Below are 14,860 nucleotides of genomic sequence, written 5' to 3'. Positions count from 1 at the left end.
AGTAGATATGTGCTTGTGCATGTCAGGTATCTTAGCATTGTCCTGTTTTAGAACAGCACCGGAAAAACTTCTACCCATTCCGGTGGCCTAAGTGGTTAGAGCGTCCGAATCTATGCGGGAGGTTCGAATCTTACCAAAAACGTATAAAAATGATACTACAGCTATCTCGCTTTGCAATCGAAAATAGGAAGTTAGTGTTAGACATCACTATAAACTGCCACAATGCCGCCATCGTAGCGATATAACTAAAATTGTTAAAGCGACGTTAAAAAAACAGAACCAAAACACAAACAATTAACATTAGATCTACGTTTTCAAAAAAGGAAATATAGATATTTCATACACATTATAATTAGAGCCATATGAAAAGTTATATTGAGCAGAAAGGAATGCAGATAACTTTATCCATACCAAGTAATTTCTTTCATAGATACAAAGAAAGTAAAGAAGATAAAATATTATAAAATACCAAAAATTCAAAGGTTTTCTCGACCTTTATAAACTACATAATCGAGGAATATTTATTATTTCTTCTCCGTTGTTGTAAGACATTTAGTTTAGAAACTCGTCACTGATTGTCTCATTACCATTCGATTTCAAATCAAGGCCCCAACATATATGTGCGCGCGCAACTTGTGTCTGATAAACATAACTGACCGGCGTGAAAGTAATCAAGCTGCTTTCAATTTGATATGGGTCTCTAACGGTTTGTTATAAATATGATGACGTAAACTAGGCATCACAGAGTGAGAAAAATACCCTTTCCTGTACATTTTGGACTCTTGAAGATTACATCTAAAACAAAAAATCTGTCGTTTTCTTTAAATGCCCTCATTTGCATCCGTTGCAGGCCAAGCAGGCTCCTTTCAACAAATATGCCTGCTTTGAAAAGTGACGAAAAGTAACGAAACATTATCCGAATTAACAAATTAGATAAACCATAAATGAACCACACCTTAAACACCAAATCGTGTCGGGATTTAACTGCGGTATTTGTCTGAACGACAAGTAAATTACGTCAGCAGTTACTGTGTATTACGAACTTAGGGTCCCCGAGACTGTAATTAATGGAAATAAATCGCGATAGTTTTAGTGCGTTTTGCAACATAACTGAACAATAGCCACATATTATGCATGAAAATCCTTATCCATACTGCATGGGAAATGCGTGTATTGCACATATAGACTAGAAGGGGGTGAGAATGACAATTATGTGCCGTCGTTTCGCATATGATGCTTGACATTTTTGGCACTAAATAATATTAGACCTTTTACCATTACTAAATATTTTATATTCATTTCGAATATTTTCATATCTTCTGATAATCACATAAATATTGTGAAGAACTACACAATCTAATATTTCTCTAAAACAAGTGGCTACCTGAAACCAAACGATGTAAACGTTGTGCACTGGTATATTATGGTTTAACAATATATTATTTTATTATTCAAGACATAACTCGTTGCTACTGTTGGGGAGCATTGGTCTCTCCGTTTACAAGTATGCCTAATGCATATTGAGAATCACATTCGTGTTGCAAAAATATAAAAATAGTAGGGTAATAATACAATAACATATGTACATTTTAAAAAAAAATTCCATGGTAGGATGCTTAGGATAGGATATTTTTAGAACACTTTAGCGAGATATCTCATTTATTTTATTGTTCCTGCTGTTTATATGAGAGTGCGAGCATGTTGCTTACCAATAACTCTTGCACCAAAGTTGCAACTAAAACACATATATTCTTTATAAAACACAATGCACTATATTTCATAGCGAACATTATAACCCATTTTGCACTGAGTATAGCGGAAATAAATAATAAAAAACAGATTAATATTTACGGCAATATTCCATCACTAGAAATATCCAGATTTATTAACCAGCGCGGTTGTTATTACTCACTCTCACGCGCGATTAAGTTACTACGTAGTAGATACCGACACCTAACATATCTATCTATCTATCTATCTATCTATCTATCTATCTATCTATCTATCTATCTATCTCTCTATCTATCTGTCTGTCTATCTATCTATCTATCTATCTATCTATCTATCTATCTATCTATCTACCTACCTACCTATCTATTTATCTATCTATCTATCTATCTATCTATCTATCTATCTATCTATCTATCTATATATATTCTTGTATATGCGTTCAATCTATAGATAGAAGCAAACAGGAAAGAAACATAACTGACTTATTAAAGTCTCCATTAACTAAATTTAATTGAGGGTATTCGAATGCTTTGAGTGTGATGTCCAAGATTGAATAATATGCGTAATTTTTAATTCAGTTGACCATGACGGCAGGTTTGGCTGTACATTGATAAATACCTTTGGTAGATCATGAGTTAGGATTATTAGGAAATCGTACTTGAAAATAACTTTAGAATGAGAGGCATGGTATTGGCTTGCATAAGGCAGTAACTCCAGAATTGGTTTTCAACGACTACGTTGAATGTGATTCTTCTTAGACTTCTTTTAGATCGAGATCTTCCTACAGAGTAAGATAAACTCCATCTAGTAACTTCTGTAACCAGGCAACCATTTTTACGCGCGAGCTTCTCTCATCTGGACCCATGAGCTGTTTTGTCAACTGCTATGGGACAAATGGAGATTTACAGTATTACTGTACGGACTACAGTATGACAGAAGATTGGACGATCTGAAGAGGCAGTGTTATATATAACTTTCCGTCCAAATATTCATCTTACGAATTTGGGTAATTAGTTAACATTTATTGCACACTATTAACATGAACAATAGCTTTTTGTAATTGTTAAGGATTAATTAGAAGACTGATTGCTAAAAATTATATCCTCTTTTGCAAAAAAGTATTCACCTAATGATCATATACAAAAGTTAACATTGTATCTAGGCTATTATGATAAGTGAAATACAAATTATGTATGAATCAGGTAAAGAGCTTTTTGATGTTAAAAGCAAATGAGGACTTTTAAAATGCCATCCAGTTAGTTTTGCTTCCTCGAATTCATATTGTACACAACATTTTGATGGGCTAATTTCTAAAGAGAAAAAGTACGTTCTTGACACACTTTATCTAATTTAGATTTATAGGTGGAGATTGAATATCCCTAGGTCATGCTGGATCTACCGGTGGCTGGGAAATCAGATCAGTGGCAAATTTAGGAACTCGTTCTGATATTGGGAGAGTCAATTCTGCCGCCCAAATTGACATTTGTCCTATTGTGAAACTGACCCATGGATACCAACATTTAATAAGGATACCAGGTAACTCTCTCATTATCACCGCACAAAATAATTGACATTTAAGTTACTCCAAAATGTTTTTATTGTCTAAAAAAATATATGTAAGTATTCTCCCAGTCTTTTTGATGTATGAATGTGTACATATCAGTGTATATCTCTGTATTTGTCCACAATACTGTGTCAAAAAATTAAAAGAAATGGAAGGAGCTTCGTGTTCTGTGTTAGATGAAGTAATTTCAGTTTGATAGAAAGTACGATTACTTCGGCAGAAATAAAAATGTATCAGTTTACTTTGTCCTCCCATTTCATATAGTATAATGTACATATATTTGAAGGCTCGTGTGGCTGTGAAACAAACTAGAAAACTAGTTTTGGTATCGATTGAAAGCACAAATTGCAGAATACTGTGTGATGTATTGCAATGATACAAAAATTAAATGTATGTTATTTTTGTGGGCATTTCATATAGTCAGAGAGTCGGAATTAATTAGGTGTTTTTCTCACGAAGACTCGAAACGATAGGAATTATTTTACATAATGTGCACCTGCCACATGAAGTGAGCAATTAGTAAAGACGTCTTCACCAGCAATAATATCATCTTGTTATGAATTTTCAGATCTTTCAACATCTGCATGAAAATGTATTAAGAATGTAAATATGTCTTACACAAATGTTTTAAATCTCAAACATTTTGTTTAAAATCTAGACTACATGCACACTGATGTATGACGCCTTTGGAAGCAATGGTTACTACGGAGTTGCAATAAAGGCGGACAATTTTACAGTAGGATCAACAACACCGTTAAGCATTTCCTTACATACGTTTAGAGCAGTACGTTAGGATGCAACCAAGTCCCGCAATTTCTTCATCCGACGAGACCAGAACGAGATATAGTGAATGCAAACCCAAGTGGTACATTTACTGATCGAATAGTTGCACGAAGCAGAGCTCCAAACACTGAGTAATGTTTAGTTTCCAAATATTTATTCATACTAAATTGTACCTATTCATAAATGACTAATTTCACGCTTTGACGGAATCATTTCATGGAAAGCATTTCTTAGATATCGTCTGCTAAATTACTTTGAAATCAAAGAAGGCTAAATAGAAATAATTTCAAAAACATATGCATCGCCATCACGTCCAATTGAGATATTAGCAGTACTCACATGATTAACGTTCTTTTAAAATTTAATATGTGCTCAGTCATGGATCTTTGTTGATCACTTTTGCACACAGATTAATTCCGAAATAAGTTAGGATATCTTGATTATTATGATCACCATCGTTTGACACCTTCTTCATCATGGACATCGCTATTTCCTACTTTTTCTTAATTAATTAATTAATATTGATTGCTGATTTCTATTTTTATTTTCACAAATTCTTTGCGGTTAAAATATTTTACATAATTTGGCCAGACGTTTATTGTTTACTGTTAGATGATCAATTTAAGATGTCAATGAATGCGAGCGTCATCCATGTCAAAATGGTGGCACTTGCACGAACACACTAGTCTTGATTCAAGCGTATACGAGACCTCTGCAATTCTTCTTCTGCAAACTTCCCAGTGAATATACGTCAGGATCTTTTACGGCGGGTGGGGTGGATTTTTTTCTTTTGTCTTTAACTTAAACCTGCAGAGGCACAAGCTTCTCCGTTAATTTAGCTGAAGTTATGGCCCCTTGCGTTGTGGCATGCTATTTTTCAGGTGATGATTGTTTCCCGTAGAACTAGTTTGATAGTTTTCTTCAATTCTTTTTCTTGCTTGCAGAGATTATTTATATCTTGTAAATGTATGTATCTCTTTTAAATTAAGCTGAGACCGTTAATTTCCTCGATTACTTGTTATGTTATTTCTGTTCATTAATAGTCCCTTTGTTGGTATCATCCATACTGTATGGTGTTTACAACATTCGCCTGGTATCATTTACCTAATGTGTTTAAAAGATAGCAGACATCATTAGCATAATCTGAGAATATCAAACTTATATGATCAGTATGCTTCTTGCTTCTTTCGCACTAATCGATATTTTCAATGAATCGTTATTATTACAGCTTTCTTTTACTTTTGCACAAACCCACTCCCATTGAAAAGACTCAGGGTAGAACACGTATTATCATATCAGTTTCCCTGTGTTTCAGGTAGTCTGAACATAATGTTATTCTTGTCCATCTTGTTTAGAGGCAAACTGAATAAATATTGCATGAAACCTGCTAATCTCTGTTTGCAATCATTGTTTTTTTCATTGTTTATTTTAGTACTTTATCAATTATATCGATAATATAAGTTGCAAAAATCTTAAATGATACGTATTAGAAAACTTTTTATACCTTTCCTGCATGCAAGTGGTGATTGAACAAAATGCATGAAGAAACTGGTTGGAAAGTTTTATTAATTTTTGTACAAATCATTGTTTATTTTACATTAGAAGTTTATATTTATATATGATGTCAAGCCACATTATCGGGACATATGTGTTACACTCTCAAAATTAGTACGTTTTACAAAAGGCCAACAAGTTTAAGAGAATCTTTCTCTATTTAGATAAGCTGACATAACGACCCTACATTTAAAGACACTTTCCGTTCCATTACAGACGTCAACGAATATGATAGTTTTCCCTGTAGAATTGAACGAAAATGTTTGGCTCATATGTATATCACTACCTAAATGGTTTTACCGGTCAAACCTGCACATAAGGTAAGTGGAAATTACGCTGAATGCTTAAAAATTATACTCATATTAAATTTAATTATTTACAAACAAAATATTTCCAAGAGGGTATTTATATCTCTACGATTTCTTCAAGTTAAATATAAAATTTATCGTGAATAATTACAACTGTTCCAAATATTCAGATCTCTATATTATATAATTTTAATGATTAATGTTTGCTACTAGAGTTGTCGTTTAAAACGAACAGGATGTAGTTATATTACATTGTGCTTAAGTTTGTTTTTCTATCGTTTAGTTAGGACGAGGCTTCTTTTGTTTACTTCATGCATTGTGCTATCATTATTTCTTTCTCTCTGTCTCTATGTATGTCTGTCTGTCCTCTCTCTCCCTCTGTGTATATATGTATTTATAAATTCAATTCAACCACTTTTGTTTCACTAGCCTTAATTCAAGTGCATACGAGATTTTTTTTACAGTTTTTCTTCTGCAAATATCCCTGTGGAGTATACTTGAGGAAACTTCTGACCTGTTTGTAATTGATTGTTGTTTTTGTCTTTTGTGTAGTGTTTTGAAGCAGGGTTCGTGGGTGTTGCTGGGACTTTTCTTTTTATGTTTAAGCTACGGCGGCACAGGGTTCTTGGTTGCTTTAATTAAAGTTATGACCTTTTGCGATGCCGCTTCCTATTTTTCCAAGTGAAGATTATTTTTAGTAGACCTAGTTTTGCAGTTTTCTCCAAGTCGTTGTAATTCTTGCAGAGATTGCTGGAATCAAGTAAATGTATGTATATCCTTCAACCTAAGATGAGCAAGATATGTTGCTTGAGTTTGTGACTTTTGCGACATGCATTTATATAATCAGTAAATTGGCTAGTGGACATTAGCCATTGTTACATGTTATACTTTTGATATTTCTGTTCGTTACTAGTCCGAATATTATTATGATCTACACTGTATGGTGTTTTCAATATTAGCCTGTTATCGTTGACATAGGGTGTTTATAAGCTTTAACAGAGAACCAGGAGTGTGAGAATGTCCACCGTATACGATTATGTTTCTTTATTCTTTCGCACGAAAACACATTTTGAATGAATGAGCTTATTATAGCTTTCATTTACCTCTCCACACACCCAAGCTCATTGAAACGATTTGATGAGATAAACGTTATATCATTTAACCTGCCTTTCAGGTCACGTGAACATAACCCTATTCTATTTCCATCTCAATTAGATACAAACTGAATAAATAGTACTTAAAATCTGCTATTCTTAGTGAAAGGTCTAATTTTGTAGAGAATGTTATTTTTCATCCTTTATTTAGTACTTTTTACTTGATAAGCTAATCATTATAATATCAGTTAACCTGTCTTTCACGTCACGTGTACATAACGCTATTCTTTCTCCGTCTCATTTAGATGCAAACTGTATAAATATTGCGTAACATCTGATATTCTCAGGGCAATGTCTAATTTTGTTAACAGTATTATTTGCAATCCTTTATTTAGTACTTTCTGATTGATATCAATAACATAGGTTTAGGTTACAGAAATCGAAAACTTATGAATAAAATACATGGGATACGTTTCAGTCATGTAAGCGATGATTGAAGAAAAATGCATGTAGAAAGTGGGAGTTAATTTTTATTTAATTTTGTACAAAATCATTGTTTATATTACATTAGAGGTGTATAAATACAATATTTTTTATGATGACAATACACATCGGCGGGGCATATGTGTTACACTAAGTCAAAATAAGAACATTTTGTCAAAGGGCGACAATTATTTTTAGAAAATCTTAATTTATTTAGATAAGTTTATATAAAGACCGTGCATTAAAATATACCATCCGTTCTATCGCAGACATCAACGAGTGTGATAGTTTTCCCTGTAGAAACGGTGGTAATTGCACGAATACGCTCGGATCATATATATGTCACTGCCTTATTGGTTATACAGGTTAAATTCTGCATACAAGGGAATTGGAAATTACGTTGATGACGTGAGCCTTATCGTGAGATTACTTTTTATTATTTGCAAACAAAATATGTCCAAGAATTTTAGAACTGTCGCTAAATGTTCTTTCCAGGTGTCGTTGTAGATGACGACATCATCGATGTAAGTATCACATTTATCTAGACCAGAAGTAATCATGTTCATTAAACGTTAAAAACACTTGGCTAATCCTTCATTCCAAACGGCATCACTTTATATTGATAAAGTCCATCCAGAGTTAATGAAGTCATCGATTTTTGGTAATGGATCTGAATCTTTTTTATTCACCCTGTTCACCTTTCAATAATCAGTGCATATGCGGAAAGTTTTATCTGGTTTTGGAATAAGTATACTTTGTGAACTCTAGCAACTTATACTCGGTTCAGTGAAATCATTCTCCAGCAAATACTGAATTTCTTCTTCATGTATTCCTCTTTGAGAGGGTTCATCCTGTACGGTGTATTTTCATAGGTGTGGAATGTACAATTTCAACGTCATATTAAATTTTATTTATTCTTATAGGAACATCTGGAAATCAGTTCTCATATTCAAGTGATAATTGTGTTACATATATTTGATTTAATTTATATTTGATTTAAGTTGATTTGATTTGATTGTTTGTGGGTTTTGGAATCTTTTTATTTTCTTTACATGTCAATATAATGTAACTATGTTTACAATGAATTCGATATTTTCTGGAAAAGTCAGTTTGACCTGAGTTTTAACTTAGATACCTAATAATAGAAACACTTGTTTCTATTTTGACTTAGTTCCTGGCCTTGACTGAGGGTCAAGTAAACAACTTTTTTAGGAGTATAATGATTGGTTCCTATCAATGACATACAGGAGCTATGTGACTTTTACATGTAAATATGACAATGTCATCCTCTATTTCGCAATATATTCCGCAATTAGGCATTTCCGAAATTGCAAAATACTTAGAATTAATAGTGATTTTTTGTCCAGGTCTTTTAAACACTTGATGTCAAGTTGTTTTCTTCTATTGCGACCAGAAATGAAGTTTTGAGTTTTTGAGGTATTAGTTAATTTTTCTAAAAATTATTTGGACTTTAAAAGATTAATTAGTTTCTCTGGAAATATTATTGTATTGTATTCATACAGAATTCCTGAACAAAGACATTTATTGAAAATTCTGTTTGGATTTCCAAGACCGGAGGATAAATTATTTTTTCGTACAAGGAACTGTAGACGTCAACACAGTACGAGTTACAGCATACGTCATTGCTTTCCATCTTGGATTCTTCGTGGGGACTCAAACTTGAAATCATTAGAACATTTCAATATTACGACTGCAATAATCCGTGGATTATTCTTGTATACATTTTGGATTTAATTATGGAAACCGTAACTTCTCATATTTTTGTTATTTATTTTTACAGTATTTTTCCAGGGAAATAAATTATTTGTGATATTTTTCAAAGGTTTTTGTTTTCTCGTTTTCTTGTGTTACTGTTTATTCAAGCCTAAACACGTAACAACTATTTCAGTTCATTCCTTTCTTGTTGTTGCAAATGTCAATGTTTCTGGTCCAGATTGTTAATAATTTCTGAATTTCGAAGATGTGTTACTCCAAAATCAGTAGAATCCGATTGCATTTCATCACTTAAATCCTTACTGAATGGGACAGGTACAACTAAATTAATTGCATGTTTAACCTGCCTATCTCTCTCAACATACTGGTACTCCATTAATTTATTTACATCCCAGGAGTGCTATTATTATAATTTAACTTATTTTGTTCCTAACTTTGTAAGGGCCGTAATATCTAATCTAAAGAAAATTTTGAAGAATGAGCAAGACAGACAGACCTCTAGTTCCAGACCTAAAGGTTCTCTCCGCTGTAGTTCTGTCGAACCATCATTTCACTTTTGACTTGAATGGATGGATGCCAAATCCAAGTAGAATTGGCTGGAAAATTCTAGACATAAAATTTGACCGTTAACCAGATTGGACATATTCCGGACGGCCAAATTGAATAAAAACTTTATCAAAACTTTTACTATTGTTTTAGTTTTAATATTCCTTAAAGGAATTGCCTCTGGAATCGTGATGACCGGTACATTAAGGTCAACAAGTATTGGGTACATGACTTGGTCTTAGGTAAGTGACCGACACATTCTACCAATATTCTGCTAAATGGTTCGTCAAATGCAGGAATAGGTTGAGACGAGCCTTGTGTATCTTTTGATTTGGTTTTCCTACCATTTTACAAGTATGACAAGAGCTGCTGAATTTACAAACATTACTTTTAATTTTTGTTCAAGAAGTGATTCAAGATCTTGTGATAAGTCGTAATAATCCCTAAATGACCAGCCAAAGTAGTTTCATGGGCCAGACTGAGAATTTCCTATCTGTATGATTTTGGAACTACAATTTGATAGTTCACTGACCACTCGCCACCAGCAGGTACCTCGGAAGTTCTCCATTTTCTCATAAAAATGTAATGGAATAATTGTTCTATAAATTAACAGACAAAAAAATTAAATATACATAACAAACGAAAGATCCTCAGTAAATATGTTATGCAATACGCATTTCATGAGAAAGATATTCCAGCTGCGTATATGTGTTCTTGTCTTGACATATTGCATGTTTAATGATATTCTAAAGATGACTGAGCACTGACTCACTGCCACTGTGTCATTTAGATGCATTTCCTGAAAAATATTGCAGACCGGTGCTTGATTTTATGTTGGCCTAAGCTACAAACGTTTGTGATGAAAATGTGGAAATAGCATGTCCAGTGAACATGGCGGTACTTGCACTAATACCGACGGTTCTTACTTCTGCAAATGCTTCATTGGATGGGACAGGGTATATGGAAAATAAATGTATGTGTTATTGCCCATTTGTTAGGCCATTTTCTTGTACACATTTTCTCTTTTCGGAAGTAATTATCAGAAGGGCGTGCACAAAAATACATTATGTAGTTTTATCACTAAAATAATTTGACATGAACGTATTTTCTTTTAATCATTTGTTTTGCATTTTATCCCTTATGTAAGTTGCCACTTCGAATTGTGCAGATATTTAGAGAAATATAAATTATTATCAAATATTATCAATTGTTGATTATGAAGCAACAAATGCAAAACTTCTCTATCAACACATATGCAGGTTGTATAATAATGTTTATTTGATCACACATATGTCGACAAATTGTGCCAAGTTTTGTAGTGATTGAATATTAGAGTCAGAATGCAATGCAGTGTTTGGGTGCCTTGAAGTCAAGAAAATGGAAAACGTTTATTTAATTTCCTTAAAGGCATTTATAAAATATTAAGAACTTACTGATTGGTAGTCGAATACGCTCATCCTACGCTTTCTCTAAAATTTCACAGCTTCCATTATATATATAATATGGGTATCATGATGAAATTTGTTGCAGAAACGTATCTCTTCTCTCCTCCTAACAATAAAATAACCTATAAATTAAACTTCTTTCTACTTACGAGTGTCTTAAATGTTGGTTTGGTCCCCAGATGCGATACTTAGATTCTTGGAGTATCATTGTCTGTAACTTGGGTATGATAGATTGATGCAGGTTTGAAAATAATATTTAAGAGAACGTTTATTGTCAGGCATACATTGCATTTCAAATATTAATGAACGTTAATTAATCCCTTGTGAGAGTGCACAAATACGGCTGGTTCATACTCATGCGACTGCGAACAAGTTTCGCGTGGAAGTAATTGCGCGGATGGTATGATATGCATCAAATATGTGTCCAATCATATTCTTCTTCTTCAGCCTCCTCCTCCTCCACCCCATTCGTCTTCCTTCTTGGGTGGTATGATATGCCTCAGATATATGTGTCCAATCATATTCTTCTTCAGCCTCCTCCCTCTCCACCCTATTCATCTTTCTTATTGGGTGCCTTGAAGTCAAGGAAATGGAACCTTTTATTTTACTTTCTTTAAAGGCACCCCATTCATCTTTATTCTTCAATATGGTTGTTGTAATCACAACTACACCATCATCTTTTTCCTCCCTGGGCCCCTTCTTTGTCTTCATAATCTTTTACGTCGTCGTCATATGTCATAATCACCAACATCATTTTCCTCCTCAACCTCACTTTCTTCACTGTCATTGTCATCGTTATCAGACTTATGATCTAGTTATAACGACTTTTTAAAGAACTGCGTGGCATTGCAGAAAATACACTTCATTCATATGTCAAACTGGAAGAATGATTAATTCCTGCTTAAATAAACCATTCATATGGTTCTTATTTGCAAGAACGGGTACAATGTATAACGGAGCCTTAGTCAGTGTTGGACAAGGACCTAGTGCATGCATGCACCAAATCAGTCAAATGAAATTCGACCAACTGCAATACAATACAATGAAATCAACCACGCGTACACGCTAAAGGTGTACATATTGGCCATATTGCGTGGTTTTATAATGCTATACGCACAACATGAAACAAAATATTTGCTTCATAAAAAAGTTTTTAACTTATTTTGCTTAATACGTTTTGCATAAACCCATCTCCAAAAGTGATTGACAGTCAGTAAAACTCTATATTGTTAACTACATTACAGCTAAATAACGATGAATAAAATATTTACCCCAAAGCCAATCAAAAGAAATTGTTTAGTCCAACCTAAGAATTGCAGATTTACGCTTTATCATTATTTTGCATGTATTGCAATGTCAGACGATGATAATAATATAAATATTTTCCTTTTTCAGTTCAGCTTGATTTGATATTGCTTCTACTATTTCTGCTGTTTGCGAGTATAGCTCTACATGTCATAGTTTTCATTGTATGAAGAAGGAAGGTAAGGTAATCGCCTTTTTATTTGTAATATAGGTCTCTTGTTTGACAATAATCCATCAGCAATCATTATATGCAAACACATCCAGGTTTTATGTATTTATTTTCAGTAATGATTGTGACAGAAAGTAGAATCTTGGTAAAGGAAGTTAGAATCAAAAAAAATTTAATTACTGATACGTCTTGATGAATTTCAATCAATATAAGTAAAGCAGTTTGCTAGCAAATAGTAATATAAATGTCATAAATATTTATGTTTCGTAATTATGTTATGTACCATCGTATTTAGATAGACTGATGCAACATTTATAAAACACGTACACTTTTGGATCATGTTTCTTGTGGGACAAAACAAATTATACGTTTCTGTTTGTGTTATCATACTGAACACAAACGTTTGGGGTTACTGAAACTGTAACCGCTGCCTCCTATTTGTTTGTTGGCCAAATAGGAAACGATTGGAAATTCTGCTTTACATAATGACACATGGTTTATTTATACATTTGAAAACATTAAACTTCTAGACCATTTACACTATTGTCGTATGGTGTAATACACACGGTACAACATGAGACGGTTTGTATTACGGAATGATGGACTGATACACACGGTTTAAATTACAGACTAATAGTGTAATACACACGGAACAACTTTGAGAAGATTTACATTATTAGTGGTGCAATACACACCGTACATCTTTGAAACAGTTTACATTACTGACTGACATATGGTCTAAAAGACACGGTATAACTTTGTCCATGCAGCATGGGTTACCGATCTTCCATTTGCTTTGTATACGGGAACTTAGCTTGTACGTTTGATAAAGTGCATTCTTTTCATTTTATCATAGAGTTAGCAAAGTGAGCGATTCTACAACGAATCTTACCATTGAAAAGCCATTGAGGTCAATGGTATGTGTGTTTTTATATTTCGTCCCGACTTCGATCATGCATTAAGTCATTCAATTCTAGTACAGTGTACTCTATGAAGCTATAATAAGAACATAAAGTAGTCTTTACCGAGGAATAAAACGTAATTAATCATGAAATAAAACGTCTATTTAAAATGACTTTGCTGAATGGAAACCCTTGTTTTTAGAATGTAGTCAATGCCATCGTAGAAGCAAATATGGACTTTATATGTATGTCTACTCCTTAGTCGATACTACACATGCATATCTTTTTAGAGCCATTCTAGAGTTAGAATTTCCATGTTTTTAATCGACAAGAAAAATAAAGACTATATTCGAGAAGGAACTGATAATGTATTAAAAAGGCACAAGAAGACGGAATCTAAGGTCAGGGGAGAATGGTAGGAGCTGCAATTGTATGTACTATTTAAACAGTCCTACGTCATTTTGCACTTTGACAACAGTCATAAAACGCGAATGTTACTTTCAGTAAGTGGATGAAAGCATGAATCTTTGGGAGCATCGCGTCCATCCCCCCAATACCAAGCTCCATCTTCAACATGTTATTGATACCAGAATACTAATAATATGACTATGCCAGGATTACAGTGGAATAGAACGGTAGTAATTTAGCACTATGAAATGAGATTATACAGCCTAGTAAATCATTTTGTGACGTATTATCAGTGTGTTTATTGTCTTTGAACATAGAATCGTGTCTTTCAATTTTATGCAATGTTTTTGTTCTTTAATAAATTTACAACGATTTATAGCTATCTAACTAGACGAGTAAACCAAAATCTTTTACTCTGTAATTGTTCTGATGTTTGCTCAAAAAATGCATGTAAAGCATCACTCCAGGCACTTTTTTAATATAAACCTATAGTAATACAAATATATGAGATGTGGATGTGCATGTTGTAGATGAGAATGTTCCACAAAAAACCCCACATTTTATGTCCGATTGTAGGAAACGGCACCGTTAAGCTATAAATTAATAAAATTCAATTTGCTTGTTCCTGAAATTTCTCAGAGTTTTGAGAGAAGAAAGACAATGTATTCCTTTCACAAAATGACTTAAAATAATATTTATGGCTGTTTGAAACTTCCAGCTGCGGCATCTTTCCATCAGCCACCGTGACAGAGGTGAGAAAAATAAAGTTTGAAGGGTAGATTCTCGACATTTCAAAAATTGTTTTCAAGTTTCTAATTATTGTATATTGTACAT

At 33.3% G+C, this 14,860-nt stretch overlaps 1 protein-coding gene across 1 annotated transcript; it reads left to right on the top strand.

Annotated features, from left to right (window-relative positions):
* Window positions 1-2,594: 2,594 nt before the first annotated feature.
* On the top strand, window positions 2,595-3,302 carry LOC149786229 (uncharacterized). The gene is made up of 2 exons (XM_089975909.1): window positions 2,595-2,673; window positions 3,115-3,302. Exons 1-2 carry the CDS (start codon window positions 2,595-2,597, stop codon window positions 3,300-3,302), a joined length of 267 nt encoding a protein of 88 aa, XP_089832035.1.
* The last annotated feature ends 11,558 nt before the right edge of the window (window positions 3,303-14,860 follow it).

Source organism: Sinohyriopsis cumingii, chromosome 12 (assembly GCF_028554795.1).
Source record: "Sinohyriopsis cumingii isolate HCF-2022 chromosome 12, ASM2855479v2, whole genome shotgun sequence".
Classification (NCBI taxonomy): Eukaryota; Metazoa; Mollusca; class Bivalvia; order Unionida; family Unionidae; genus Sinohyriopsis; species Sinohyriopsis cumingii.
The sequence above is the reverse complement of the archived record's forward strand: the minus strand, read 5'-3'. Positions and strand labels throughout refer to the sequence as shown.